Source organism: Podarcis cretensis (genome assembly GCF_951804945.1).
Source record: "Podarcis cretensis genome assembly, chromosome: 13".
Taxonomy (NCBI): Eukaryota; Metazoa; Chordata; class Lepidosauria; order Squamata; family Lacertidae; genus Podarcis; species Podarcis cretensis.
Window position 1 is genome coordinate 3509960 of NC_137182.1, and position 26920 is coordinate 3536879.

Sequence of the window (26920 nt, forward strand, 5' to 3'; positions counted from 1 at the left end):
AAGCCAGCAAAATAGCATTGCAGACGGGGGCCTCTAGCATTTCAGCAAGGGAGTGCATTCTGTAACACTAATGCTCCCAGTGAAAAAGAACATTTAATGTCCTTAACCAGGCTTCCAGGTAAGCTGGTATGGAATTGTTTCAGACTTTATATGTAAATAGCAACTCCTTAAAATTGATTTGGTAACAGGTAATTAGTGTAGACCCATTAGTATGGGCATGGCATGTGCTCAGTTAAGAGCACCACTCACCACCTGGTCCATGACATTCTGCACTAGCAGCAGCCTATGAACCAGCTGAAAGGGAAGAAGAACCACAAAGACTGCATTTCAACATTCTAGAATGTGAGGTTACCAATGCATGTGTCACAGTGGCCAAATTGTACTAGCACTCTTCTCCATAGAGACCTCATGTGCATCCATGGTCAAATGTGGTTCCAACAACACCTGTTAACTGTGTACCTGACCCTTCAAAGAGAGTGCACCTAGAAGAGGCAAAATCACCAATTTTCAGCTGCAGGAACCACTTGTCTGCCTTGTCAGCCTCAGTTTATTAGTCCTCACGCAGACCACCAGTGTGTCCAGGTCCTGGTTCAGCTTGTGCACAGATCTCCTGACTCAAACTGTGCCCCAAATCTCCAACAGACTGCTCCTAACAGCTTCATATAATTTTATATAAAACACACCATCCAAGGAAAATATTTAATCCACAAATGATTTCAAGACAGCTGGGGAATGGGGAAGAACTGTAGAAAAATGACCAGGTCAGTAAGCACAGCCTAACATTTCCATACCTTTGGCTTTCTTCAGTTCTGGAGAATCTGTGTTGGTTGTTTTCCTCTTTAGAGAAGATGAGGTGTCAGGAATAGGACCTGGTACTGATTGTTTAAGATTTCTCAACTGCTCAACTTTCTGCAGGGGTGGGGATTAAAATCAACAGATGAGCACCTGTACTTTATTCCCAAGGAATAAATTACTACAACATAGAAGAATTTAAGTTCTTTTCACAAGTAGCACATTTTCCACAAAATACTAGCAATATTAGCAAAAAAGATTCAAGAAAGCCTGCAACAAGGGGCAACAGACATTGTTACTTTTATGTAATTAGACTATTACATAATAGTCTAATTGAAGCAATTTTGCATTTTTGTTATAATCATCCTTTTAAAAGTCAATGTTTTAAATGGGGAAAAATGGGGGGCACTATTATGTCTAGTTTGTAAGATAATCAGATCTCATGTATTATTGTACTGCAGAATCATATTAACATTGTCGGTGCATTTCAATTTCTAGATTGGTAATTAAGAAAAGAACTATTAGTCTTAGCTTTGCAACATAACACATAAAACAATTATTGTAAGCACATTACTTTTTTAAAAAAAGAACTGTCTCTTACCTCTTTGTGTTGCTTCCCAAGCACATGTGTTTGCCACAACAGTTCACTCTTCACAGGCATGTTGCAGAGAGAGCAGCTTAAGTTTCCCAAACTGTTATATGTAGAATTTGGAATCAAGGAAATGAATATAAAAATAACCCACCTCTAAAAACTGCAGCTGTGGGCTTTGAACATGCAACATAAACTTGGCTAAAATACGTATTATTAAGCCATATTATAGCTTTTAAAAGTGAGAAGTAAAATGTAAATTTGTATGTGTGAAGCTATTAAAGAGACTTGGCTTCATAACAATGATTCCTGTACACTTAGTTTTTTTAAAGCCACTTTTTGCTTTGCTACTACTGAGATATAAATTACACTGAGATACAGCAAGAGCTTATTTTCCAAAGGGGTAGCTGTGCTAGTCTGCTTCCGCAAAGAACAAGAGTTTTGGTGGCACATTAAAGAAATATGAATTTATTTTGGTCATTTATACCAAAAACAAAAGTGGTTAGAGTGTCAGACTAGGAACTGGGAGACCAAGGTTTGAATCTGCATTTGGCAATGAAGCTCACTGGGTGACCTTGGGCAGTCACTTGCTCTCAGCCTAGACTACCCCACAGGGTTGTTGTGGGGATTAAATGGGGGGGGGGGGGGAATCATGTAACTCCATGACAAAAAGGTGAGACAGAAATGAAATAAACAAGCTACTATGCAGCCAGTTTTTCAAACAAGATTGGGAGCTGCAGTGAGGATGGAGAAAATAGAGGCTAAGAAGTTGGCAATGCCCCCTCACAAGGGACAGGACCAAACCCATACCCGCCCCCCCAGTCAATCTATTACAGCTGCAGGTCTTGAACCCTGCTTGTTTCAACGAGTTAAGGAGAGGAAAGGAGACATAGAAATGGTTATGGCAACCTGGGTAACATCATAATCACTGATGGAACAACGAATTATGTCTTAGGCTAAAGCTCTCTGAAAGACTTCATAATGAACCTCTCCTGGTTCTGAGATTTTAGGGGGGGGCTCTTCTTGGGAGCTGACTGCTGCTAATGAAAGGGGTGGTCCATGCTTCTTGTTGTTGTTAATAATAATAATAATAATAATAATAATTTATTATTTATATCCCGCCCATCTGGCTGGGCCTTCCCAGCCACTCTGGGCGGCTTCCATAAAAACCAAAAATACAGTAAAATCACACGTTAAAAACTTCCCTGAACAGGGCTGCCTTAAGATGTCTTCTGAATGTCAGGTAGTTGTTTATCGCTTTGACATCTGCTGGAAGGGCGTTCCACAGGGCAGGGGCCACTACCGAGAAGGCCCTCTGCCTGGTTCCCTGTAGCTTTGCTTCTCGCAATGAGGGAACCGCCAGAAGGCCCTCGGCGCTGGACCTCAGCGTCCGGGCAGAATGATGGGGGTGGAGACGCTCCTTCAGGTATACTGGACCGAGGCCGTTTAGGGCTTTAAAGGTCAGCACCAACACTTTGAATTGTGCTCGGAAACATACTGGGAGCCAATGTAGGTCTTTCAAGACCGGTGTTATATGGTCTCGGCGGCCGCTCCCAGTCACCAGTCTAGCTGCCGCATTCTGGATTAGTTGTAGTTTCCGAGTCACCTTCAAAGGTAGCCCCACGTAGAGTGCATTGCAGTAGTCCAAGCGGGAGATAACCAGAGCATGCACCACTCTGGTGAGACAGTCTGCGGGCAGGTAGAGTCTCAGCCTGAGTAGCAGAAGTAGCTGGTAGACAGCTGCCCTGGACACAGATTTGACCTGTGCCTCCATGGACAGGTGTGAGTCCAAAATGACTCCCAGGCTGCGCACCTGGTCCTTCAGGGGCACAGTTACCCCATTCAGGACCAGGGAATCCTCCACACCTGCCCGCCTCCTGTCCCCCAAAAACAGCACTTCTGTCTTGTCAGGATTCAACCTCAATCTGTTAGCCGCCATCCATCCTCCAACCGCTTCCAGACACTCACACAGGACCTTCACCGCCTTCACTGGTTCTGATTTAAAAGAGAGGTAGAGCTGGGTATCATCTGCATACTGATGAACACCCAGCCCAAACCTCCTGATGATCCCTCCCAGCGGCTGCATGTAGATGTTGAAAAGCATGGGGGAGAGGACAGAACCCTGAGGCACCCCACAAGTGAGAGCCCAGGGGTCTGAACACTCATCCCCCACCACCACTTTCTGAACACGGCCCAGGAGGAAGGAGCGGAACCACTGTATAACAGTGCCCCCAGCTCCCAGCCCCTCAAGACGGTCCAGAAGGATGTTATGGTCGATGGTATCAAACGCCGCTGAGAGATCCAGCAGAACTAGGAAACAGCTCTCACCTTTGTCCCTAGCCCGCCGGAGATCATCAACCAGTGTTGTGATTATCTGCATGGTTTCAGAAGGTATTTTGTATTCATATTTAGCTTAATTCTCTCCATGTTTAACTGCTTTTTAATTACTGTTGTCTCCCTCCTATGTTTCTAGCTGTTCTTAGTATTATTTGCAGGCCGTGTTGGGTCCCACTCTGGCAACGAGGAGGGGAGCAAATACAAGAGCAGCGGCTGCAGAGTTCTTTCCTAAGCCCTTCCTCCCCCGCCTCCCCTCGTCCTCCCCGGTCTCCCTCCCAGCCGCAAGCCTCACAGCGCTGCTATGGGAGCCCAGAGCAGGAGACCCCCCCCCCGCCACCCAGGAAGGGTATCTGGCGAAGGGAGAGTCGACCCTCCTCTTCTTTCCGGCCGCCGCCTCGCGCTGCTTCGCCCGCATCAGCCGCCGCAGCTCCTCCTGCCCCACCGAGGCCGCCGCCGCCGCCGCCGGCCGCCCCCGAGGCCTCCCGGCCGCCGGACCCGAAGCCGCCATCGCCGAGGAAGCGGGCGCACCGGAAAGCGCGTCATCCAGCCTCGCTCGTCGCGAAGAAATCGCGTCACAGACAGTGACGTTGACGCCTCTCTCCCCGCCCGCTTCTTAGCAACCGCCGCGGAGGCCGGAAGAAGCGGAGCAGCAGCCGGTTGAGTGACTGGAGGCGGGACTTCCTTCTACCTTCGGACGCCCCTTTTGAGATGCTCCCCGGAAATGATGTCAAGAGAGAGGTCTTGTGCGTGTGGTAATATTTTATTGTGTTGTTAATGATACTGTTTTCAATGCACATTTTGTATTGGACTTCCTTTAGTGGTGTTTCTTTTTGAATCATTTTTTGGTTAGCTTAGCTGCGTTGAATGTGCATTCTGTAGGTGTCCTTTGTACAGTAATAATATAAAAAAAATCATATTTTAGTTTCCTGTTATGTTGCTTTGAATGGTAAATTTTGTTTGTCTTTCATTCTAGATTGCTTTATTTGATGTCTTAATGTAGGTTGTAAATCTCTTTTGAGGTTTTTTTTTTAAAAAATAAAGCAGTATTGAAATGAAAAGAATAATAATGAATGTCTCCTGGCAGCCCTGGCAATGCATGGCCAGGCCCTGAAGCTGGGTTTGGGTTTGTGGTCTGGAATTACTGATCTCTCAAGAAACTCTGAAACAACTCATTCTGAAATCATTAATGATGATTTACAGCTGATTACTGCACTGCTAATGGCAGCAAAAACAACTGCATTGCCACTAAGAAAAATAAATATTCCCCTCACCATAACTGATTGCTTAAGGAAAGCTTCGCAAACTAACTTAATGGTTAAACTTGCATGCAAGAAAAATGCAAGAGTTAATGATAAAAAACCAAATTTATTAAGAGGTGTGCCCTTATTTCTACATTTTTGGAACAACAAAGTAAGTTATGAACATTTTTCCTTTTAAATAATTCCTGGCATTATAAAGTTTCATCATTATGTAGTCTCTCTCCCCTCTTCATGTGTCCTTTCCTTTTTTTATTCTACCCTTTTCACTTTTTTTTGGGATGAGAATGTTTGACCTATAATGGTTTTCCTCTACTTATTGTTGCAACCTAATAATAATTTATAATAAATAATAATAATAATAATAATAATAATAATGACCTTATCTGATTGCAATACAGACCAGATACTTTTCAGAGTTGTTTGGGTACAAGGAATAGCTAAAGCCTGCCTCCTGCATATAGTATGGTATGATATTGTATAGTTATATATATATATATATATATACACCAGGGGAAAGGTTGGCCCAATGATCGCCCCCCCCCCCCAGTGATGAACAACACTCTTTACATATTTAAAAAGAAATATGCCAGTTAAAGTGCAATACATACAATAGACCGAAACTGTTGTATTTTGATTTGTTTTGAAAAAGCATCACTAGTATATGTGCTACCAAAGCAAACATGTATAATCATCACTGATTTTCAAAAGAAATTTTCTCCCAGGAAAGAAAATCTTGAGGGCTCACAGGCTTCCAAACTTTTCTTTTCTTTGGATACATTCATAAGATTACTTAAAACAGAAGGTACATGTGTTTTATTTCTTTTTAGCTACTGCTGGTTTTAATAATACCTTGGAACATTTTTATATACAGTAATTTTTTAACTTGAACGTGCTAATGTTTTATATTTCTGTAAACTGCATTGAGATTTTCTTACAATCAATTGGTTTATATACACATTTTGTTAATTAAGAGCAGGCTAATTAGTTGCCTTCTCCCAGGCATGTTTACTGAAAGGTACCACTGAGTTTAACAATAATTTCTTATCAGTTGTTTTTGTTCTTTGAACAGGTTGAGGAGTTTCATATACATCCTCATTAACCCTACAAGAGCCACAGAACCCTGTGTTCCGCTCATGTACAGTTCAATCTTCAGACAAAAAGGCTACATTATTCCCCCCACCAGGCTGTGGACCCAGCCACATCCATTCATTGAGTTGGACCTGGACCACAATCTCTCCAGCTCAGCATCCTAGCATTTACAACTTCTTTTTTCCGGGTTTGTGATTTAGTATGACGAGTCTTTTTGTTGCCTATAGTGTTACTTTCAATGTTGTTGCAGAATCCTGCCATTTAATTTCTGCTGTGTCTCCAAAGAACTGTTACTAATTCTGCAGGAATTGGTTTGACTGGTTTCCTCATATAGCAGCCCTGGACACAGAACAGAGGGAGTTTCAAAAGAAGTCTGTGATGAGGATTGGAGGGGGCAGGTTTCCTTGCATTTAAATATATTCCCTGATGTGCTCCACCTCCAATAGAGAGTGGACCTCAGCCTACTTGCGTTAGTAGTGTTTCTTCCTGGTGCACCTCATTGGTTGACATGAGTGTTCTAGCAACTCCTGGTAGCAAGAGTACAATTCTGAGGCTCACATTTTATTCATATTTGTAACCTGCTTTTCCTCCCTGATTGGAGATTCCCAAAGCAGCTAAAGGTATAAAAGCATTTAGCGTATTGGCACCGATTGAAAGAAACCAGAACTGTTCTCTTGAATGCACAGTAAAACATTATGACTAACAAACAGCAGAAACGCAAGCCTAAAGCAAACAAAAGCCCCAAGTAGGGAAATTAAAAGCTTGCTGGAATTTGTTTAAAAAATAATGGCAGAACACTAGGAAAGGAGTTAACCTAGTCTCATGGATCAGAGTCGTGTCTCCCTCCTTTTCTATCATTCTTGAAACAGGAACAATTTATACTGAATAGTGCTGAAGATGACTTCAGCACTATTCAGCAACTTTTATCTTCTTTATAAGGAAACCACGGCTTTGGAGACACTGCACACTTGTCTCGCAGTCCCCACACTCTTAAGATCTAATAGTATCTTCCAGGTAGTGGAGTCAGAGATTTGCTGCAACTGACACCATGATCTTGGTGAACAGTCTCTGGGTGGAGGCAAGGCTGAAGCACAGCTTTGTTTCAAAAATGTATTTTGAAGCCATAGGAACATGGGAGAACAGGCATGTGGAGTTGGCCTTTGTGGAGACCAGAAAGTAGTTTGCTTTTAGTGTGTGTGTGTGTGTGTTACAGATCTCAAAAGTTTCCACTTACAATTTAGATGTTTATTCATGAGTTTTGAGATCCAGAATGGCTCTCCAGTTTCCATATTTTTTCGCATTGTAAAATATATAAAATGCCAAAGAAGTTCTTTTTGGATGGTACTGGTTCTCTCACCCTGATGTTCATGAAATGAGATAACAGCTAGCAGCAGGTATATTTTCCTGGTGGCTCTGTCATGAGAGAAGGAAGCTCCAGCAAATCAGGGGGAAGGGAGGGGAAATCAAGCACCTATCTGTTGTTTACCATTTCCTTACCTGATAGGCTCTGGAATATGCTAGTCTTATACCAGGTAGAATTTTGTCAACATCCTTTTCCCTTTGGTGACAGCCTGCCATTTGCTATTGCCCCCGACCCCAGGAGTCTGACCAACACTTTGTGACTGGAGAACACTGCTGCTGCTAATGCCACCCCCTCTTTGGCCACGAACGCCTCCGATACACTTTAATTTGAGGAAGATGTTGTAAGACTGAAGTACTGTAGAAGGCACAACCTTTTGTTTTTATATCTTTAAGATTTTCCTCAAGTGGCATCAAGGGGGGTGGCTACTTTGAATTTAGTTGAAGCCTGGACTACTCACCAACTTTCTGAGCTGAAACTTGCATCTGAGTAAGACAACTCAGTCCATTGCTCTGGTGGAGAATTAAAAGAACTTGTTAAGGCCTTGGTGAAAAGAAGAGTAAGCTGCTGAGGACATTACAGATGGCAGAAGCCTCATGGAATTTGCAGAGGGCAAATTCATTTGTTCAGTCCCTTGCAACCCCTTTCCTTTCTTGGAAGGAAAGGTCTCCGGACAGCTCTTGGGTAGGTAGTATAACATGATCATTCCTGAGTTGATTTGCTAAAAGGGGTAGGGGAATCCCACTCCTCTCCCTTTCATTTGAGATTCACAGAGTTCCAGCTAGGATTACAAATTCCTTCACAGGCTTCCCCTCACTTGCAGACATCTACTTGCTGCCTCTAGGCTTCATAACTGCTTTGAGCAGCAGGGCTTGGAAATTCTCTGGGGCAAATAAAGAGGTAGACGTAGACTCTGTTCTCTGGGCTTCCTCCCAGAGAGCTCTCCCTCCTCCTTGCTTGTAATAGTTTCTGACACCAGGTTACATTATGGAAAGGGCTTCCTCATCTCCTTACAGAGGGGTGGGTGAGAAGCAGGTGAGACAACCTGCCACTTTTTGCTTACACCAATGTTCTCAGCCCACTGCTGCTGCTTAGCTTAGCCTGATTCAGCAGCATGCAATGTTAAGAAAAGCACCGTCTGTCATCTTAATGCAGCAGGAAAGCAATCACCAGCAATCACACCCTCTTCCCTCTAATTGAATTTTTGCAGGGTTGTGCACTTTGTGGTCAAGGTGTGGACCCCTGTGGTGCCCAGCAACTGGAGGGCATTAGAATGGACCCCCCACACCATAACCTTTCCAATGGATACCATCAGAGAGCGGAGGGGGTCATCCTGAGCAGTTGCTGCTTATGTTGCTTCCTCCCCGCACTGACCAGGCACACATGCCAAGCTGCTTGCCTGCATGTTGCTGAGACTTCCTAAGGGTAGCTATGTGTAAAACTGAAACCACTATACACATTATCCTCACCAGCCTAGGCAAGTGAAGCATCTAGGCACTACAGGACCCATAATTCTCCTCAGGATTTGGTTTTGGTGTATTTCCATGCCTTTGCTAGCAGTATGGAGGAGAGAATCTGGGATAGTTGGGGTGGGAGCTGCTGCTCAGCAGCCTCCACAACTGAGAAGCACACGGCTAACCAAGTACCTGGCGTAGGCCAAACTCTTGTGAGGCTGTTGTGTCACATTCATCATTCATGTGACTAACTCTGCCCCCCTCCCCCACCATAGAAGACAGGAAGTCTGATGGGAATTTCCTGCTCCAGAATGTCCTACACTACCCAAAGAGAACACAGAACATATACACAATATATCACAAATATGTAAAAATGACCATCAAGGACCTTATCGATGTTCAGCCACTAGTTAAAAGCACAATACATCTTACAGTACATTCAAATTTAGGCATTCTGAAAGTAAGACAGATAAAACCTCAGGTGGTTAAATCTTTCCTACATCTGAGAACACACACAATTTTACTTAACAGCATCATAGTTACAGTAGTTGCTCTGAACGATTAATGAAGGAAAGCAACATGTAGTTTAGCTGAAACAAATATGATCACACAAAGGCATGTTTTGAAATCTAGTCAAGAAAAACAGCAGAATGTGTTGTATTATTTTTTGGAAAGAAGAGCTTTACATCTAAGCAGAACATGTGACAACCAGTAAGCAATGGTCAACATGCAACAGGATTACTGGACTCTGCTTAAAATAAAATTTTGAATACTAAACAGGTGCTCCAAAATCAAGAGCAAACTCTTCTTCTTGCTCACAGAGCAATTATTTCTCCTAGTTACTTAAAATAATGCCTCATTCTGCCAGGGCCATGTTCTTCAACTGCAGTTTATCAATTTCTTGACCAATACTGCCTTCCACTGTATCACACTGTGCAAGGAAACCCTAAAAGCAAAATTAAGGACAATGAGGCTTAATGCAATAGGGTATCTAAAAACCAAGCATAGTATTTTTTTATATATAGAAAAGACAGCAAGAACAACCTAGCTTATGAATTATAGGCACAAGTAACTCTTTTTATAAAACATACCTATGATCTGGTGTAGCAATAGCCAGTTTGCGATTTGGAAGCCAGCCTCAGGAATGGGTGCTCCCTCCTTCTAGCTTTCTTTACCCTCTTTAATTTGAATTGAACCCACCCTTCCTGTTCTTCTTAACCAAAGTTTTACATCTGAAAATCATGGTTTCCATCTTGACCAAGAGATCAAACTGATAGTGGGCTTGTAAATCACAGCTGAGAGGGAGCATGATTAGTGTTTACCAAAATTAGGCAAAGGTGCAAATGTAATGCAAAACCATAGTTAAAGGAACAGGAACAGGAGGGGTTAAGACACACCCGAAAGGGAACACATGCATTCCCAAGGCTCACTCCCAGTTTGCAAGCAATAGTTTGACTACTTAGGAACAAGTAGATTAACGCTGGGGATCCATGAAATTGTTGCCATTCAGCTATTCAAATATAAATGTTTGCTATCTGCAATAAAGTCTGCAAGGAAAAAAGAAAGAGATGATCAGGTGTTCAACTACTGAATGCTCCTCTGAGGAGTGGGAGAGAGCCTGAGACTGAGGAGCAATGTGACTTCTAGGTGCTTTTGTCAAACAGCACACTATTCTGGACTACTATTTTGTTTATATTTTCTGAAATTTAAAATGCAATTCCAAGGTCCTGCATGGGAAATGTAACCAATACAAATGGTAATAAACACATAGCTAGGACGATGCTTGTTTTTTCTTCACTTCTTCATAAAAACATGTACATACAGTGGTGCCTCGCAAGACGAAAAGAATCCGTTCCGCGAGTCTCTTCGTCTAGCGGTTTTTCCGTCTTGCGAAGCAAGCCCATTAGCGGCTTAGCGGATTAGCACTATTAGTGGCTTTTAGCGGATAAGCGGCTTAGCGGCTTAGAAAAAGGGGGGGAGGGGGGAAAAGTCGGAAAAACTCGCAAGACATTTTTGTCTTGCGAAGCAAGCCCATAGGGAAATTCGTCTTGCGAAGCACCTCCAAAACGGAAAACCCTTTCGTCTAGCGGGTTTTTCGTCTTGCGAGGCATTCGTCTTGCGGGGCACCACTGTACTTATTTGCTTTTAAAAATTATTTCTCTGTTTCTTAATGAGATTGTCTATATGCATATCAAATGATTGAAAGTTTGAAGTTGTGTTTTTGAGATTTTAACAGAGGTCACATGATTTTTCAAGAAACTTGGAAGTTCCACTTCCTAATCAGATGTACACAGTTACACTTGGTACAGGGACTCACCTGAACTTTTTTCACTAGCCCCTTCTTTTTCTGTTTACAGTCACTGAAGTTTTCTGGGAGAGTCTGTGGCAAAACAAAATGGATGGTGTCTAATTATAAAAGCAATATATAAAGTTGTATGTCCAAATATAGTTATTGCAATAGGTATATGCACAATTCTAATGACAGCCTAAACAGAACCAATCACCTATATAATCTAAATTCATTAAACTCTCAGTCCAATGGCACTGCTAGTTTATACTGCTGCATGCCTAGCACACTCTATACACCAGCCATGGAGAACCCACCAGGCCTCTCTCCATGTAGGTGACGCAGCAGCACTGACCATACCTACAAAGTGATGTGAAAGGGGCTTCTCAGGAACCCCAAATCAGGTCATGCACTGCGCCATACATCTGCCTTCACAAATTTTGATAACCAGCTGATTGTGGCACTGGCAAAATGCTTTGCAGTGGTCAAAAAATGGACACACGATTCCACTGTGGTGTCAGGAAACTGACAAGTGTGTAGCATGTCCACCTGTCAAAGTTGGCCTGTTGGGGGGATGATTATCTTGTCTGCCAGCTGGATCCCATTCCCCACCTCTGCCATAAATTACTGCAGAGCAGATAGATAGGACTTTGTGTGTCTTCTCACAAGTTGTGTGTAATCCTAGGCCATTTGAACAGTTATAGCATCTGCAAAGCAGGCTTACCAAAATGAAAAACTCAGTTACAATAGATACTAGAGCTCTTAACATTTCCACCGGAAGCAGCCGCCACCTAGCTTTCAAAAGAATAGGCAGGCAAAAAACCAGAATGCCAAGTTCCTCTTCACACAAGTCCCTCATCAAGCAACACAAAGTGCTATGAAAGTGGAATTCAGGTCCACATGTGAGGCTCTTGGTTAAACTTGACAGAGGAGTGTGCCTTCTCCTGAATTTATTCTGTAGGCTAAAACTATCCAACCCATTTATTACACACCCAAATTGTGTTCATTGCACCCTGGATAGTCTTGTGTTAATTCTTTCTCTCCTGAATCTATATATTTCAAATGCAAAAAATGTCCTGTCATTTACAAGCTAATTTTGAATACCGCTTCCATAACCATTTAACTCTAAACACAGGGTTCTTTTGAATATAAGCTGACACTAGTGTCACCTTAGTTTTGCTTAGGCCCAATTATGGGCCCAGAAATGTTAGCTAATTATAGAAATCATGGTGCAGACACATCACAGTGATTTCCACAGAGAGTTCCTTTTTAAATAACAACTTTTCAGAATGAACAAATATGGATGAAATATTGACCTTTCATTTAGGATTTAAAATCTATGCTACACAGGTTTTCAACAATGATCGCCTATATATATATATATATATATATATATATATATATATATATCCATATATATATATACTTGTATATTTTACAATTATGCCTGACCAACTTGAAAATTTTCACCAGGTATTAAATTCTCAGCCGTCCTTCCCTGCTAAATACTGCTAGCCTCCAATATTGTGAAGAACGGAGAAAGTGACCCCCGCACTTTGAAACCTAAATCAGAGGATGGACTGGGATGGATTTTTAGCTGTCGGCACAAGGCATCACGGGCAAGCATAGTTCTTAACCTACCACATAACTGGAAACAGCAGAATTATGAAAAACAAGGTATTAAAAAAATATTAAAATATATACAGGTCCCAGATTTCTTGGCAAAGAATTATGAGAATTATCTTGGCACAGAATTATTAGTGCACAGTATATATACGGCAGATACTATTGATAAGCAAGAGACATAAAATTATGAACTTGGAGAAGGATTGATGTATTATCCAAGTGGAACAAAATGGTTCAGAGGACACCTCAGTCTGCCAAATTAGACTGATATGGTGAAAAATCTACTGACTACACAAATGTATTTGGGCACAAAGATTACTTAAATAACAATGCTCATTCATACTGTGGTTATTTCAAAGTGGTTGTTTTAAATTTTTTGGGTGATATTTAATGTTTAAACATACTAAGAACAGGCACACTGAAATGGAAAGTCCACTAATTTCAATGAGTCTACTCTGAGTATAATGAACATTGAATATCAGCCACTGTAATTCTAACTTTTTGTAAGAGACCCTGGGAGCCTGTTGAAAGGATATACAGCCCTTAAATAAAATAGATAAATATCAAGGATTCTCAAGTGCTCAATACAACGTCCTAGAGTACTATCATCCCATACTGCTGATGGAGGACACAGCTGAGACACTTCCATGCCCAAGTCCACCTGGTGACTTTGTGACTGAGGCTAGACTTGAACCAGTGATTTCCTGGCTCATACTCTTAGCCACCAAAGCATACATCAGACTGTCCAAGAAGTATCCTCTGAACCATTCTGGATCCGAAATGGTGTTATGGCAAGTTTATTCTATTCCGAAAATAGGGACTGTGTTAGTTAGGTTAAACGTTTCCCTCAGTGGAGAGTTCTAAAACACAATTTACCTTCTGTAAGAGGAAGGCCTGCATTTTGCAGGGAACACTGTGCCGAGCAAGAGGAAAATGCAATTAAGAATTTCCAAAGTAATACAAGAAGCTCACTTAATTGTCATAGATAATTCAAAAGTGCATTACAGGGAACCAAGGGAAACTTGTTAAAAATGATAGGGAGAAACAAATTGTTATGTCAGTATTGAACCACGGATGGGGAACCTGTGGCCCACTGAATGTTGTCAGACTACAACTCTGGGCTCCTCTGGAAGGAAGGGTGGGATATAAATTCAATTAATAAAGAAACTCCCTGACCATTGGCTATGCTTACAGGAGCTGATAAGAGCTGGTCCAAGAATATTTTAAGGGCACCTTATGCCTCTTATATATAGATAGATAATATACATGATTGGAACATGACATTTGTAATTTTGTCATAACTACAGGCTTCACATCAGTTACTTAAGGAATCCGCTCAGAAATAGCCCTGGTTGTGAACACTCAGCAAGATCCCCAAGACTGTGTTTTGAAAGCTCATATTCACTAGGCAACTGGCAAACACAGGATCACAGCACCAAACAGATCTTAACGTCACCAACTCCAAGTTGGTGGTGTGAGAAAAACATTACAGTAACATTCAAATCAGATCTCACCATCTTTCCTTTTTACCTTAAGTCAGCTTACGTCTCCTCTCCAGGAATACGTTGTCCAACTATTCAAGGTTTTAAGAGGTGAAGTTAGCAATACACCTTGAGTTACAATAACATTTGAATATTCAATTAAAATAAAGTTCATCAATAAAGATAATTTAATGCTTGGGATGCTTGTGCAAGACCCTGTCACCAACTGCAATTTAAGGGCGTGGTGATAGCAACATCTTGCAGAGGGAGCCTGGTTCATTATTCATTTGGAATGTTTTCAGATGGGCTATTTCAATTCAGAGCTGGCTTGGGACTTTGATATCTAAAGAACCTCCCTCTACCCATATGAACCTGTCTGCACACTTCAGTCTCCAGAGACGGTTCTGCATCTCACTACCATCAGAGGTGCATCTTGGTGGTTGTGGCCAAGCTATGAAACTAGTCTCAGGCTGGATCACTTTATCTTCAGGCTCCAATTAACAACAATATTATTCTAATGATTTTTTCAGTAAGGCATTCTTGAATGTGTTATCTATTCTGTGCTGTCCCTGTTGCTTTTTATTTTCTGGATTTTGTTGCTTTTATAATTATCATTTTATGATCACTGCTTTTTTAGGGGCGGAAAGGCAATTTCTCCCTGATCTGTATCAAGCTGTATCTCACATAGTTGTTGCAGAACCTTCTTATGATCCATATTGGCCAGTGTGGCCCAACAGATATTTTGGACTTGGACCAGAGTTCAGTCCTTTTTCTCTCAGGCCTGGCTCCCTGGATGGTTTGTAGGCAAGTCGATCTCAGTTCTCCATCTTACAGTGGGAATAACTAGCCTACATCACAGAACTATTGTAGTGACAAAGAGGACTGCTGCATTAGTGATAATGAAATATAAAAATGTTGGGATGGGTTCATCTGTTTGGACTTCAATTTCATCTTCCAGTTTGTGCCCTTCCATACAACTCTGCATTATTAATTATTATGCTAAACACTACATTATGCAACTCCCAAGGTCTATGCCTTCTTAAAACATTCCAATAAAAATCATTTCCAACTGAAGAATTTGATCTTTTTGAATTGCACCAAGTACAGATTAAGCAAATACTTCAACTACTTTAGGCTACTGGAAAAACTTTTCAGATTTTACACAGCATGTAAAATCAGCATTACTTTTTAAAGGCCTTTTTTAAACCAATGTAAGTCAAATAAAAATACTAAGTCACATCCCTTTCAGTTGAGCAGTGTAACTTTATCAGAGATTTTCCAGTTCAAAATTTTATGGAAAACCCACATTACCCTCTCTTAAAGATTTTAGATGCTGTAAGTGCTTTGATGCTGTAAGTGCTTTGGGATGCGGGTGGCGCTGTGGGTAAAGCCTCAGCGCGTAGGACTTGCCAATCGCATGGTCGGCGGTTCGAATCCCTGCGGCGGGGTGTGCTCCCGTCGTTCGGTCCCAGCTCCTGCCCACCTAGCAGTTTGAAAGCACCCCCGGGTGCAAGTAGATAAATAGGGACCGCTTACCAGCGGGAAGGTAAACGGGGTTCCGTGTGCTGCGCTGGCTCGCCAGATGCAGCTTGTCACACTGGCCACGTGACCCGGAAGTGTCTGCGGACAGCACTGGCTCCCGGCCTATAGAGTGAGATGAGCGCACAACCCTAGAGTCTGGCAAGACTGGCCCGTACGGGCAGGGGTACCTTTACCTTTACCTTTAAGTGCTTTGAAATTTTTTTAGCTGGTTCCTAATTAGCTTTACAATATCTCAAATATGTTTTTATTCTTTTTAAATATTTCGATGTTTGCTGAGCTGGGCTCTTTTGGAAGAAAAAAGAAGTTTAGTTAACTAAGTAATAAATTTATAACATCTCTAAGTTATAAATGGTCAGAACTTAATTTAGTCCAATATTTGAAAGAGAAAATAGGTTTTTAAAGGTTACAAAACTAGTATTTTCATCTCCAAAATATTTTGAAAAGCTCACAAAAACCAGTTATCTAATTATTTAAATGTGCATCTTTATTTAAGCAGTCTTACAGACACCCCCTTGTATCTGCAAAGTCTAGCTAAGGAAGTTGCATAAGCACATCAATTCATTTTTCTAAAGTTACTAATGCATGTTTAAACAAGTTCTTCAAGTATAAATGAGGAACACAATGACTGGCTATTAACACAAAAGTGTTTGATCTCATTCTCCTAGCTCTGTTGGAGCTAGAATGTAATTAATCATGACTTTCAGTGTGGTATTCAGATAATTTTTATTCAGAGAAGACCCATTGAAATTAATGAATAAGACTAAGATCCATTAATTGCAGTGGGTCTACTCTGAATAAAAATTAGCTGAATACCTAAAGGAATGAATGATTTGCAACCTATAAATAAGGTTCTAAAATATGTATTCTACAAAATGATAAAAGGAATGGAAGTTTTGGCATTTAAACGTTTGATCTACTTGTAAGCTGTCTAGGAACATTTTACAAATGTTTTGTAAAAAATAACTACTTATAGGAAACTATCTCCCAATTTCTTTGTGGACAAAAAGAGCTAATATTTAGCATGCACACTGTAATAAATGAAAACCTGAATCTGATTTTGTAGTTACAGATGGATATTGAACCTCGCTATGTTTTAGTCTTCCTAACCTACAATACATTGACAAAAACCTAGTTCTCTTAAAGCTATTGAAGCCTGAGCCAGTGTAATAGACTGTACTTCAAATGGACCCAGAATCCCACAAGCTTAGCAGAAGAAAACCTCTCACATTATAATATAACAGCTTAAGACTCAGTTATTATTTCTATGCAAGAAAGAACAGATACACTCATGAGGAACATGTTATGTACCTATTTTGCTGCATATGTACATGGTAAGAAGCTGTGATGCACTGCAGACTTCTATCATGTATACCTTTGGTGAAACAGACACATCCTACAATTGTGATGTTACGATAAACACAATGCAAACACTTTTTCCTACAGAGAAGCAATATTGGTGTGGGGAAATCAGTGTGCTTGAAATGGTCCTTCCAACTTTTTTTAAAAAAATAAAAATAAAGGTTTTTTTAAAAAAAAATAAATAAAAACAGGATTCACTTTTCTTTGTCTTTTCTGCCATTTGTGAGCAAAACGTTAAACATATGTAGAAGAAAATGTTCTGCTTCTATGAGGACAAATTGCATTTGAATTTGTAAGTTTTGGGCGCTAGTCTGGAGGAGTACATGAGAAGTTCCAAAAGTGCAAGAAAGCTATTTTTCTTTAGAACACTAGCAGCTCATCTACACAGCTTTGAAAGGTGCTTATTCCTGCCTCCTTTCCAGAGTTCTGGTACCATCTTCCCAGTTAGCGGAAAGGGAAACCACTGTTCAAAATGCCTCTGATGCATGAGGGCAACTGTATGTATACAGGCTTACCCCCACTTACGCGTGTTCTACTCGCGCACAACTGTGCATATGTGCAGCGCCAGAAAATAAATAAACACAAGGAAATGGTGGGATAGAGCTAGAGAGTCCTCGTGGCTCGTAAGGAGGCCCTCTCCAGAGCCTGAAGAGGACGTCAGTGAGGGCAGAGGAAGCCCCAAAGAGACCTGAGGTGCAGTGGGGCTTTGTTTAGGCTGCTCAGCCTCCCCACCTAACAGCTGACACATGGGGCAGTGTAGCAGCCACCGCTGTCCCACGCGTCCTCCAGCCAGCCCCAGAACTTCAACTACTTGAAGAGAGAGAGAGTTGTGTGGAGAGCTGGAGAGTAGGGGGAAAACAGGCATTTAGAGGCTTTTTAGAAGGTCCTCCCCACTTGACGGGATTTCACTTATGCACAAACCCCTGCGTGAGTGGGGGGACGGCTGTATCGCTTTTCTGGAGTGGGAACGTTAGTAAACTGAATACAGTGAATAATTTGATAAATGATAATAGGATGCCTTATGCAGAAAGTGTATATGGAACTATTGTTTTTGTGTTACAGAAAATGAGCAGTGTAACAGAGATACCTATTTATCAGTGGGGAAACAACGAGTTCATAAAAGAGCCCTAAAAAGCCATTAATTTGGTGTCTACTAAGTAACTAGGAAAGCCTACTATTCCGAAGCCAATATTACTTGAAAGTACAACTAAACATTCTTTCAGAGATCAACAACTTATTGCTATAATTGTTTACTCACAATGGCATCAATTTGTTCCAGAATCTTCATAAACTGTTCAGCAGTTCCCTTGATCCGCTTGTCCAACTGGTTAAGAGCTTCAGTTTGAAGATTCTTTGCTAGAAATCCCTGTATGGAAATTGTAATTTCTCATAAAAATTTACTCATAGCATACCTGAAGACATCTTATCTAGATAATATAATTTATCATGTTGTTTATCAAAATACTATTATACACCCTTTATTATTTTGAAGGATTAAAAGAGGAATCAAGAAATAGCTAGAGCATTTTTCTAGAAGAGGCATAAATATCAAGATAAGTGACCGATCTTTTGAGGTAAATTCATTTAAATTAGGAAATATAGTATCAACAATTAAAATTATAAAGCTAGGTAAACTATTGAAATAAGAAATCAACTTACTTTTTGAATACCTCCAAGCTCTTTATTAACATCTTCTATTTTTTTTGCTATTTGTTCTACAGATTTCTCCAAATCTTTCAATTTCTTTAATTCAGTCTCTTCTTCTGGACTATTCTGGGTAATTTAGAACAAGATGGCACAGGTTTACATCAATCCTAACATTTATGATACATTTATTCTAGCATACAATAACAAAGATTTAGAAGCTTGCTATTACTCCATTCAGCACCCTTGCTTCTCTCTACTTCTAACAGTTATCAATTTGCTTGGTGTTGTTTTTTTAAAAAAATCAATAGACTCACTATTTCAATGGATGTGCAACCAAGTAAAGATGGTTACTGCTGTTGGCAAATACTAATATGTACCTAGAAGTTATTACTTTATGTTCTTCGGCAAAAGAAAACAGTATCCAAAGCAGTAACATACAGCTACAGTTAAGATTTTGGAAGATGCATGTATTTTAAATTGCGTCGTTAGGAAAAGGAGGGGTTCCTTTTCAAAAAGCAAGTTTATTTAGATCAGGGGTAAAAAATATGTGGTCCCCCAGATGTTGCTGGACTCAGTCAGCTCCAGCCAGCCTGGCCAATGTTCAAATATGATATGAGTTGTACTCTAACAACATCAAGGGGAGCAGGGGCACAGGTTCCCCACCCCAATCTAGATGATTTGGGTTCCTTCCAGTTCTGTTTGAGAAGTTATCACAGATATGCAATGCACATAAAAATTTCAGTAGAGAACAGAGAGTTTATTGGGTAGGAACAAGTACAGTAAAACAAGGTTATTGGTTAATTAAGGCTCCATTATTTGAAGATGTTTTGTGTACTGCCTTGTGAATGATTTTTTAAAAGGCAAAATAATACAGTGGTGCCCCGCAAGACGAATGCCTCGCAAGACGAAAAGCCCGCTAGACAAAAGGGTTTTCCGTTTTTCGAGGCGCTTCACAAGACGAATTTCCCTATGGGCTTGCTTCGCAAGACAAAAACGTCTTGCGAGTCTTGTGAGTTTTTCCCCTTCCCCCCCATTTTTCTAAGCCGCTAATAGCACTAATCCGCTAAGCCGCTAATAGGGATGCTTCGCAAGACGAAAAAACCGCTAGACGAAGAGACTCGCGGAACGGATTATTTTCGTCTTGCGAGGCACCACTGTACATTTTAAGATAAACAGAACAAAAAAAGAGCAACATGGGAAGAACAGAGAGGACAGAAGGCAGAAAAGACATTAGAAAAAGGGGAAAGAATCCACAGCAAGTTAGGCACTAAGTCCCACTAAAATCAGGGGCTTGAGTGGAAGAGCTGCTTCTAAGTTAGTGGAGGAGTATTGCAGGATAGCTGACACTAAATCTAGAGAAGTTCATCTGCTTGTGCAGCCTTCCTTATTTACCACATCTCATCCTGTAACACATTGCAGTGCTGCATGGAGAGACATCGTCTGCTCATGCTTGTGCAAGAGGCTGTGCAGCAGTGCAAATAGTGGATCCAAGCCAGGGATCGGATAAAACTACCCCCTCCAAAAGTGAAAAAACGGGGAAACAAAAGCATAGTCAGTTTTCCTTACTGGAGAGCAAGGAGAAAGTGCTCTGTGCTTGAGAAGAAATAGCAAGTGAGCAAATGTTTTATTGAATACCAAGGGGGGAAAATATGACTTCTCATATTAGGAAGCTCAACGATACATGTTCATCCATGTGTGTTTGTGTGTGTGGAGAGAGGGAGAGAGGGAGGGAGAGGGGAAAGAGAGAGACAGCCTTCATAAAATGAAAGTTACCCTTTTTCCAATCAGCATGACTTTACAACCGTTTTTAACTCCAAATGTTGCCAAAGGCTGTTCCATTTCTTTCAGGGATTTTCCTAGGAAGAAATAACAAAGAAACCTACAAATTTATTTGGGAAACTTCAGCAAACAAAATGAAGAGTCAGTTTTACATTCATTTACAAATATGGAACAACTTGCATACCTTTTATACACCTATACCAGCATAAAGCTGAAAGCGTCACCTGATTAACATAAAAGGCTCCAAAAATGCTCCGTTGTTGATATTGATACAAGGTATCACTTGGAAGCCTATGGCACACCTTAATGACATAACAACAGTTGTTCATAGATTTCAAAATTCACATTTGAAGGTCTTTGCGGTCTCTCTGAGTCAGTTGCCCAGCTGTCCAAGCACCCACCGACATCACAGCAGAGGAGCTATGACACCTCTGACTGCCAAAGTATATTGTGACATCACAGAGAATCAGCTGCTTATACTGGAACAGGCTGTGCTCATTAAACATAATTTTTAAGAGGCTCTATTTATTTGATAAAATATCCAGCTTAGTTCTCTTTAAAAGGAAAGCACAAAACAAAACTTTTTCAAAACAAAACAGAAACAGAAGACAAATGAAATCATCTGAAAAGGTTTTTAGCATTACTTTGATACTCAGTTTAATAAAATAAAATAAAATTCAATAATTGGCAAGAGCCAGTTATTCTTCTCTCATAGGTTCCTAATACCTTAAAATGGTTACGAGAATCCCGGAAATTAGTGTAGCAGTAATACCATTCATGTTCCTTTTCAAACTACATGCACTATAATAAATTTGAAACACTAAAACTGACCCAGCACACTGTAACCCATTAATGTGAACAGAGCCCACCATCCATTATAGCTCTTTATCATGGGCTCAACAAGCCTCTCATAACTCCTGTGTAATGCATGAAACTGTAAAAAAGGGGAGGTGTGTCAAATATCATACATGCCTAGTAGGCTGTGTTCAGGTTGATGAGCCCAAAGTTGTGTAAGCTTGACTCAAATACACAGTGCCTAGGCAAATATATTAGTAAGAAAAACAGAAGAATGAATATTGGTGATTAATTGTTCTCTCTCACAATACATGCACGTACTTCAGCATGTGATGAATAAAACTCACTTTGTAGTTTTAACTGATTCATGATCTGTTCTCTGGATGAATCAATTTTAAAAAAGAGATGAAATTAGCATAGCTATTCAGCAAAAATAAATCCTCACCCAACTGTATATGGTTATTTAAGACCAGTTCTAACTGATATTTTGCATGCACAGTGGTGCCCCGCAAGACGAACGCCTCGCAAGGCGGAAAACCCGCTAGACGAAAGGGTTTTCCATTTTGGAGGCGCTTCGCAAAACGAATTTCCCTATGGGCTTGCTTCGCAAGACGAAAATGTCTTGCGAGTTCCTGCGGTTTTCCCCCCTTTCCCCCCCCTTTTCCTAAGCCGCTAAGCCGCTTATCAGCTAATCCGCTGATAAGCCGCTTAACAGCTGATCGCTAAAAACCGCTAAACCGCTAATAGCGCTAATCCGCTAAGCTGTCAATGGGCTTGCTTCGCAAGACGAAAAAACTGCTATACGAAGAGCCTCACGGAACGGATTAATTTCGTCTTGCGAGGCACCACTGTAATCCTATACACACAAGAATAAGCCCCATTGAACTTAGTGGAGCCTAATTCTGAGTCGCCATGCATAGGATTGTGCTGCAAATATAAAAACGTTACTTACCTTTATATATCAGTTTCTGAAAAGAAATTGGAACTCCCGTTACTTGTTCAATTAAGAGAGCCATATCACGTACTGTTGGCTGGCTGTCTTCATCTTGAGAAGCAACCTGAAGACTGTGTTTTTCACTACCTGAAAATACCATAATGAAAATATATTCAGATTACAAATAAAGTTTACATGGAGATAAAGCAATGGGGTAAAGCTTCACACATGAAAGGTTCAACCATAATCATACTCAGAGTAGTCCCACTGAAATAAACGGGTGTGGCTAACTTTAAGTCCATTGATTTCAGTGGGTCTATTCTGAGTATGATGACTTAGTTGAATATGGCCCCTAGCGCACACTCCCAGGGGCTCAGCCTTTGCCATCCTGCTGCCTTTGAACTACAACCCCATCAGCCGCAGCCAGCCCACAACAAAGAAGGCTGGAGTGAACCCAAAGGCCTCTCAACCCACATCAGGGTCTCTGCCTGCATCCCTCAAATTGCCATCTTCCCCCTGCTACAAGACTGTTATCCATTGGCCAGTCTTTATTACTGACCCCAGTAGAGCCATGAAGGTCCTTCTCATCCCTGAATTCACTGCTTGCATTACCCACATTTATCAGATTGTACTGCAGAGGTTCTCTTACTGACCTTACTCCTAGTAAAAAACATGTATATATAGTGGCTGATAATACAAGAGATAATACTTTGAATGTCTTGAGCCATTTGTATATAATTTCAGTGACACTTCCAAAAAAATCCTCTAACTTCAGTTCAATATCCTCTCCCCACCCCCGTAAAACAGATTTGGGGAAGAGGGCAAGAACAGCTTGCTGAGAGTCACCCTGCTGAGCTCATTGCGGAGGTAAAATTCAGTCTCTTTACAGTCTCTCTGAGTCATCCGTTGCCCAGCTGTCCAGGCACCCACTGACATCACAGCAGAGGAGCTATGACGCCTCTGGCTGCCAAAGTATATTGTGACATCACAGAAAAAAGGCAAGAGCCAGTTCTTCTTCTCAGAGGTTCCTAATACTGGGCACATAGAATAGAATCATAGAATCATAGAATCATAGAGTTGGAAGAGACCACAAGGGCCATCGAGCCCAACCCCCTGCCAAGCAGGAAACACCATCAGAGCACTCCTGACATATGGTTGCTAAGCCTCTGCTTAAAGACCTCCAAAGAAGGAGACTCCACCACACTCCTTGGCAGCAAATTCCACTGTCGAACAGCTCTTACTGTCAGGAAGTTCTTCCTAATGTTTAGGTGGAATCTTCTTTCTTGTAGTTTGGATCCATTGCTCCGTGTCCGCTTCTCTGGAGCAGCAGAAAACAACCTTTCTCCCTCCTCTATGTGACATCCTTTTATATATTTGAACATGGCTATCATATCACCCCTTAACCTCCTCTTCTCCAGGCTAAACATGCCCAGCTCCCTTAGCCGTTCCTCATAAGGCATCGCTTCCAGGCCTTTGACCATTTTGGTTGCCCTCCTCTGGACACGTTCCAGTTTGTCCGTGTCCTTCTTGAACTGTGGTGCCCAGAACTGGACACAGTACTCCAGGTGAGGTCTGACCAGAGCAGAATACAGTGGCACTATTACTTCCCTTGATCTAGATGCTATACTCCTATTGATGCAGCCCAGAATTGCATTGGCTCTGAGGCACTCTAGCCTTGGAACCTCCTGGGTTTCAGGAAAGGGGTCAAGCTATGTGTGTATGTATGTGTGTATGTATGTATGGAGGAAAGCACACGGAGATGTACAAATGCATGGATGGATGGATGTACGTGTGAATGCACGGATGGATGAATGCACAACTGCATGGGGGGCTGGATGTGGGCGCGAAGGCGTCTGTGGGGTCCAGTGTGCGTGTGCCGCCCCCCTCCCCCCTCCCCTCAGCGGGGCGACATCCACGGGGGAGGGAGCGGCTGCCGGGGGCGCAAGGGCCGGACGGGGAGGCCGCCCCTTCCCGCCCCGCTCGCCTCCGGGCTCCGCCCGCCCGCCCGCCCGCTAGGCCCGAAGCCCCGGCCTCGCCCCGCGCCCCGCCCCGCTCTCACCGTAGGTGACGGTCACCGTCAGGCACGAGCCCCCGCCGCCGCCTCCGGGCCCCGCCATGCCCCGCTTCGCCCTCGCGGAGCCCACGCCGAGTGCCGCCCTCCGGCGCCGGAAGGAGGAGGAGCAGCCGGAGCCCGACGAGAGAGGCGCGCCTCCCGCCCGAGACCCCCAGGGCGGGAGAGACGCCGCTGGCTGGCTTATTTACTTACCTACTTTCAAGCATCTCTTATTATCTTATTATCATTTATTATTATTATTTCTTGCCTTCTTTTTATTCTTACACCGCCTCCCCCTCACAGGGGCCGAAGGCGGTTGTACTGATTAAAAATAAGATCAGCTAAGAAATGTTTGGGGGGAGGATGGGAAACTATTTTTCAGGCATCCTTTTTACAGTATTATTAATTCAATGTATATACTGCTCTTCTTGCGAAGATCACAGGGCGGTGTGCAACATTAAAAATGTAATTCATATGGTATAATTAAAAAAAAAACACACAACCCAATAATGCAATTACAAGAAATCACCATAGCAATCTTCCCCACCAGTGGCGTAGCGTGGGGGGTGCAGGGGGGGCCGGCCGCACCGGGCGCAACATCTGGGGGCTAGGGTTAAAAAGGTAAAGGTACCCCTGCCCGTACGGGCCAGTCTTGCCAGACTCTGGGGTTGGTGCGCCCATCTCACTCAAGAGGCCAGGGGCCAGCGCTGTCCGGAGACACTTCCGGGTCACGTGGCCAGCGTGACATCGCTGCTCTGGCCAGAGCCAGAGCCAGAGCCAGAGCCGCACACGGAAACGCCGTTTACCTTCCCACTGGTAAGCGGTCCCTATTTATCTACTTGCACCCAGGGGTGCTTTCGAACTGCTAGGTTGGCAGGCACTGGGACCGAACGACGGGAGCGCACCCCGCCGCAGGGATTCGAACCGCCGACCTTTCGATCGGCAAGCCCTAGGCGCTGAGGCTTTTACCCACAGCGCCACCTGCGGGGGGCTAGGGTTAGGGGGCGCAAATCCACGGGTTAGGGGGCGCAAATTACTTGCCTTGCCCCGGGTGCTAACAACCCACGCTACGCCACTGTTCCCCACCCCATTTAAAAGGCCAGACTGTTCAATGGCTGAAGGCCTGGCGGAAGAGTGTTCACTTTGGGCCTCAGATGTAGCAAAGGCACCAGACGAGCCTCCCTGGGAAGAGCAGTCCACCATGAGGAGCCACCACAGAAAAGGCTATTTTTGCCCCCCCCCCCCCCCGTGTCTTGTGGAGGGGGCACACACAGATGAGCCTTGGATGACAAGTGCAGGGGTCCGGTTGGTTCGTATGCAGAGGTATTGAGGTCCTGAGCTGTGTAACAGAATTAAAACTATATAAAACTATTTGAAAACAGGCAATCACAACAAAAGCAGCGTACCAGCCCTTTCATTAGAAGCAGCCCGTTCCTAAAAGCCTGTTGGGAACAAGGAGGTTCTACAGTACACTATTATTTTTGTGATTACAGGCAACTCTTGACTTACGCAGGGGTTACATTTCAAGGAGTGCACATACATTCAAAACATATTGGCAGGTGAGACTGCCATTCTTTTTCTCCTGACACCTGCCATTTAGGTTTTTCTGCTAAGCAGGTAAAGCTGAATGCACACAACTTAAAGGTGTATCTATTTACAGTATTAATTTTTTTTATTAAAACCATACAATCCACCAAAAACAGCACAGCACCAGCCCTTTCATTCGAAGCAGTTGGTTCCCAGCAGCCTGTTGGAACGAGGTGCTCTTCACCTGCCAGCGGAAGGGCAGCAAGGAGGGAGCACTGTCTTCTCCAGGGAGGGAGTTCCAAAGTCTGGGAGCAGCCACCACCGAGAAGGCCCTCTCCCACATGCCCACCGAGTGTGCCTGTGAGGGTGGCAGGGCAGAGGCTTCCCCTCTGAAGATCTCTGAACCGGAGCATGTTCGAAAGAGGGAATATGACGTTTCAGACAGCTTTTCCCTGCCTATGCAGAAGAATTTGGGGTTTGTGTGTTTGGTGCTGCTCTTGTGCCTTTAACAGCAGCCTGACACGCAGAAATGTAGAATGAGCACTTTCCCCCAGTGCCTGCCCTGCTTCCCTGTCACAAAAAGCTTCACCAGTTTTATTTCTGAACAGGAACGGTCTTGGTAAATAAGCATACTATTTTATGGAGCATATGTGATTATTACCTGTGTTACCTCCATTGCCAGCCAGCCAACTGGTTTTTATTGAACATTATCTAGTTTCCTAAAGGAATCACAGTCAATCTTTGCTACCTTTTAGGGAATCCTTCCCGAATCATCATGGCTGCTGAAGACATCACTCACCCTACAGTCATCTGCAACAACCCCTTGCAGGGAATTATCCATATTCATCATTTCACAACTTATTAAAGTGCAACATCAAATTTCTACACAAAAAGACTACACAAATAGAAACTGTCTCATTGGGGTGGAAGCCTATTCACACTGACTTTGGACAAGTGTATCCTGTTTAACTCAATGAGGATATGTTTTGCAGGAAGAGATGGCAGGTGAC

The 26920-nt window shown here is 42.6% G+C and overlaps 2 protein-coding genes and 2 long non-coding RNA genes across 7 annotated transcripts in view; 2 read left to right on the forward strand and 2 right to left on the reverse strand.

Moving 5' to 3' along the window:
- Window positions 1-4236, reverse strand: part of ZNF830 (zinc finger protein 830) — a 17204-nt gene extending 12968 nt beyond the window's left edge. The window contains exons 1-3 of the mRNA XM_079950206.1: window positions 4042-4236; window positions 1394-1484; window positions 792-909 (exon numbers count right to left, since the gene is read on the reverse strand). Coding sequence (XP_079806332.1) covers window positions 792-909; window positions 1394-1484; window positions 4042-4226 — 394 coding nt within the window. The 5' untranslated portion in view covers window positions 4227-4236. The remainder of the gene's footprint in view (window positions 1-791; window positions 910-1393; window positions 1485-4041) is intronic.
- LOC307201097 lies at window positions 4228-12868 on the forward strand. Its single transcript, XR_013832531.1, has 2 exons — window positions 4228-6253; window positions 12641-12868. It is a non-coding gene; the product is annotated as an uncharacterized lncRNA (long non-coding RNA).
- On the reverse strand, window positions 7290-24495 carry BAG1 (BAG cochaperone 1). Of its 4 annotated transcripts, XR_013832488.1 has the most exons (8): window positions 24390-24495; window positions 22349-22477; window positions 20596-20678; window positions 18835-18948; window positions 18434-18541; window positions 14324-14366; window positions 11198-11260; window positions 9750-9826 (listed from the first exon to the last, which is right to left on the reverse strand). XR_013832488.1 is itself a non-coding variant. In XM_079950113.1 (7 exons), exons 1-7 carry the CDS (start codon window positions 24445-24447, stop codon window positions 9737-9739), a joined length of 645 nt encoding a protein of 214 aa, XP_079806239.1. In that variant the 5' UTR covers window positions 24448-24495; the 3' UTR covers window positions 7290-9736. The 4 variants fall into 4 exon arrangements, 3 of the variants coding, with proteins under 3 accessions (XP_079806239.1, XP_079806241.1, XP_079806240.1); XM_079950113.1 differs by lacking the exon at window positions 14324-14366 and having other exon boundaries at window positions 7290-9826; XM_079950115.1 differs by lacking the exons at window positions 14324-14366; window positions 24390-24495 and adding an exon at window positions 22984-23235 and having other exon boundaries at window positions 7290-9826.
- Window positions 23987-26803, forward strand: LOC307201154. Its single transcript, XR_013832594.1, has 2 exons — window positions 23987-24047; window positions 26666-26803. It is a non-coding gene; the product is annotated as an uncharacterized lncRNA (long non-coding RNA).
- Window positions 26804-26920: the final 117 nt, after the last annotated feature.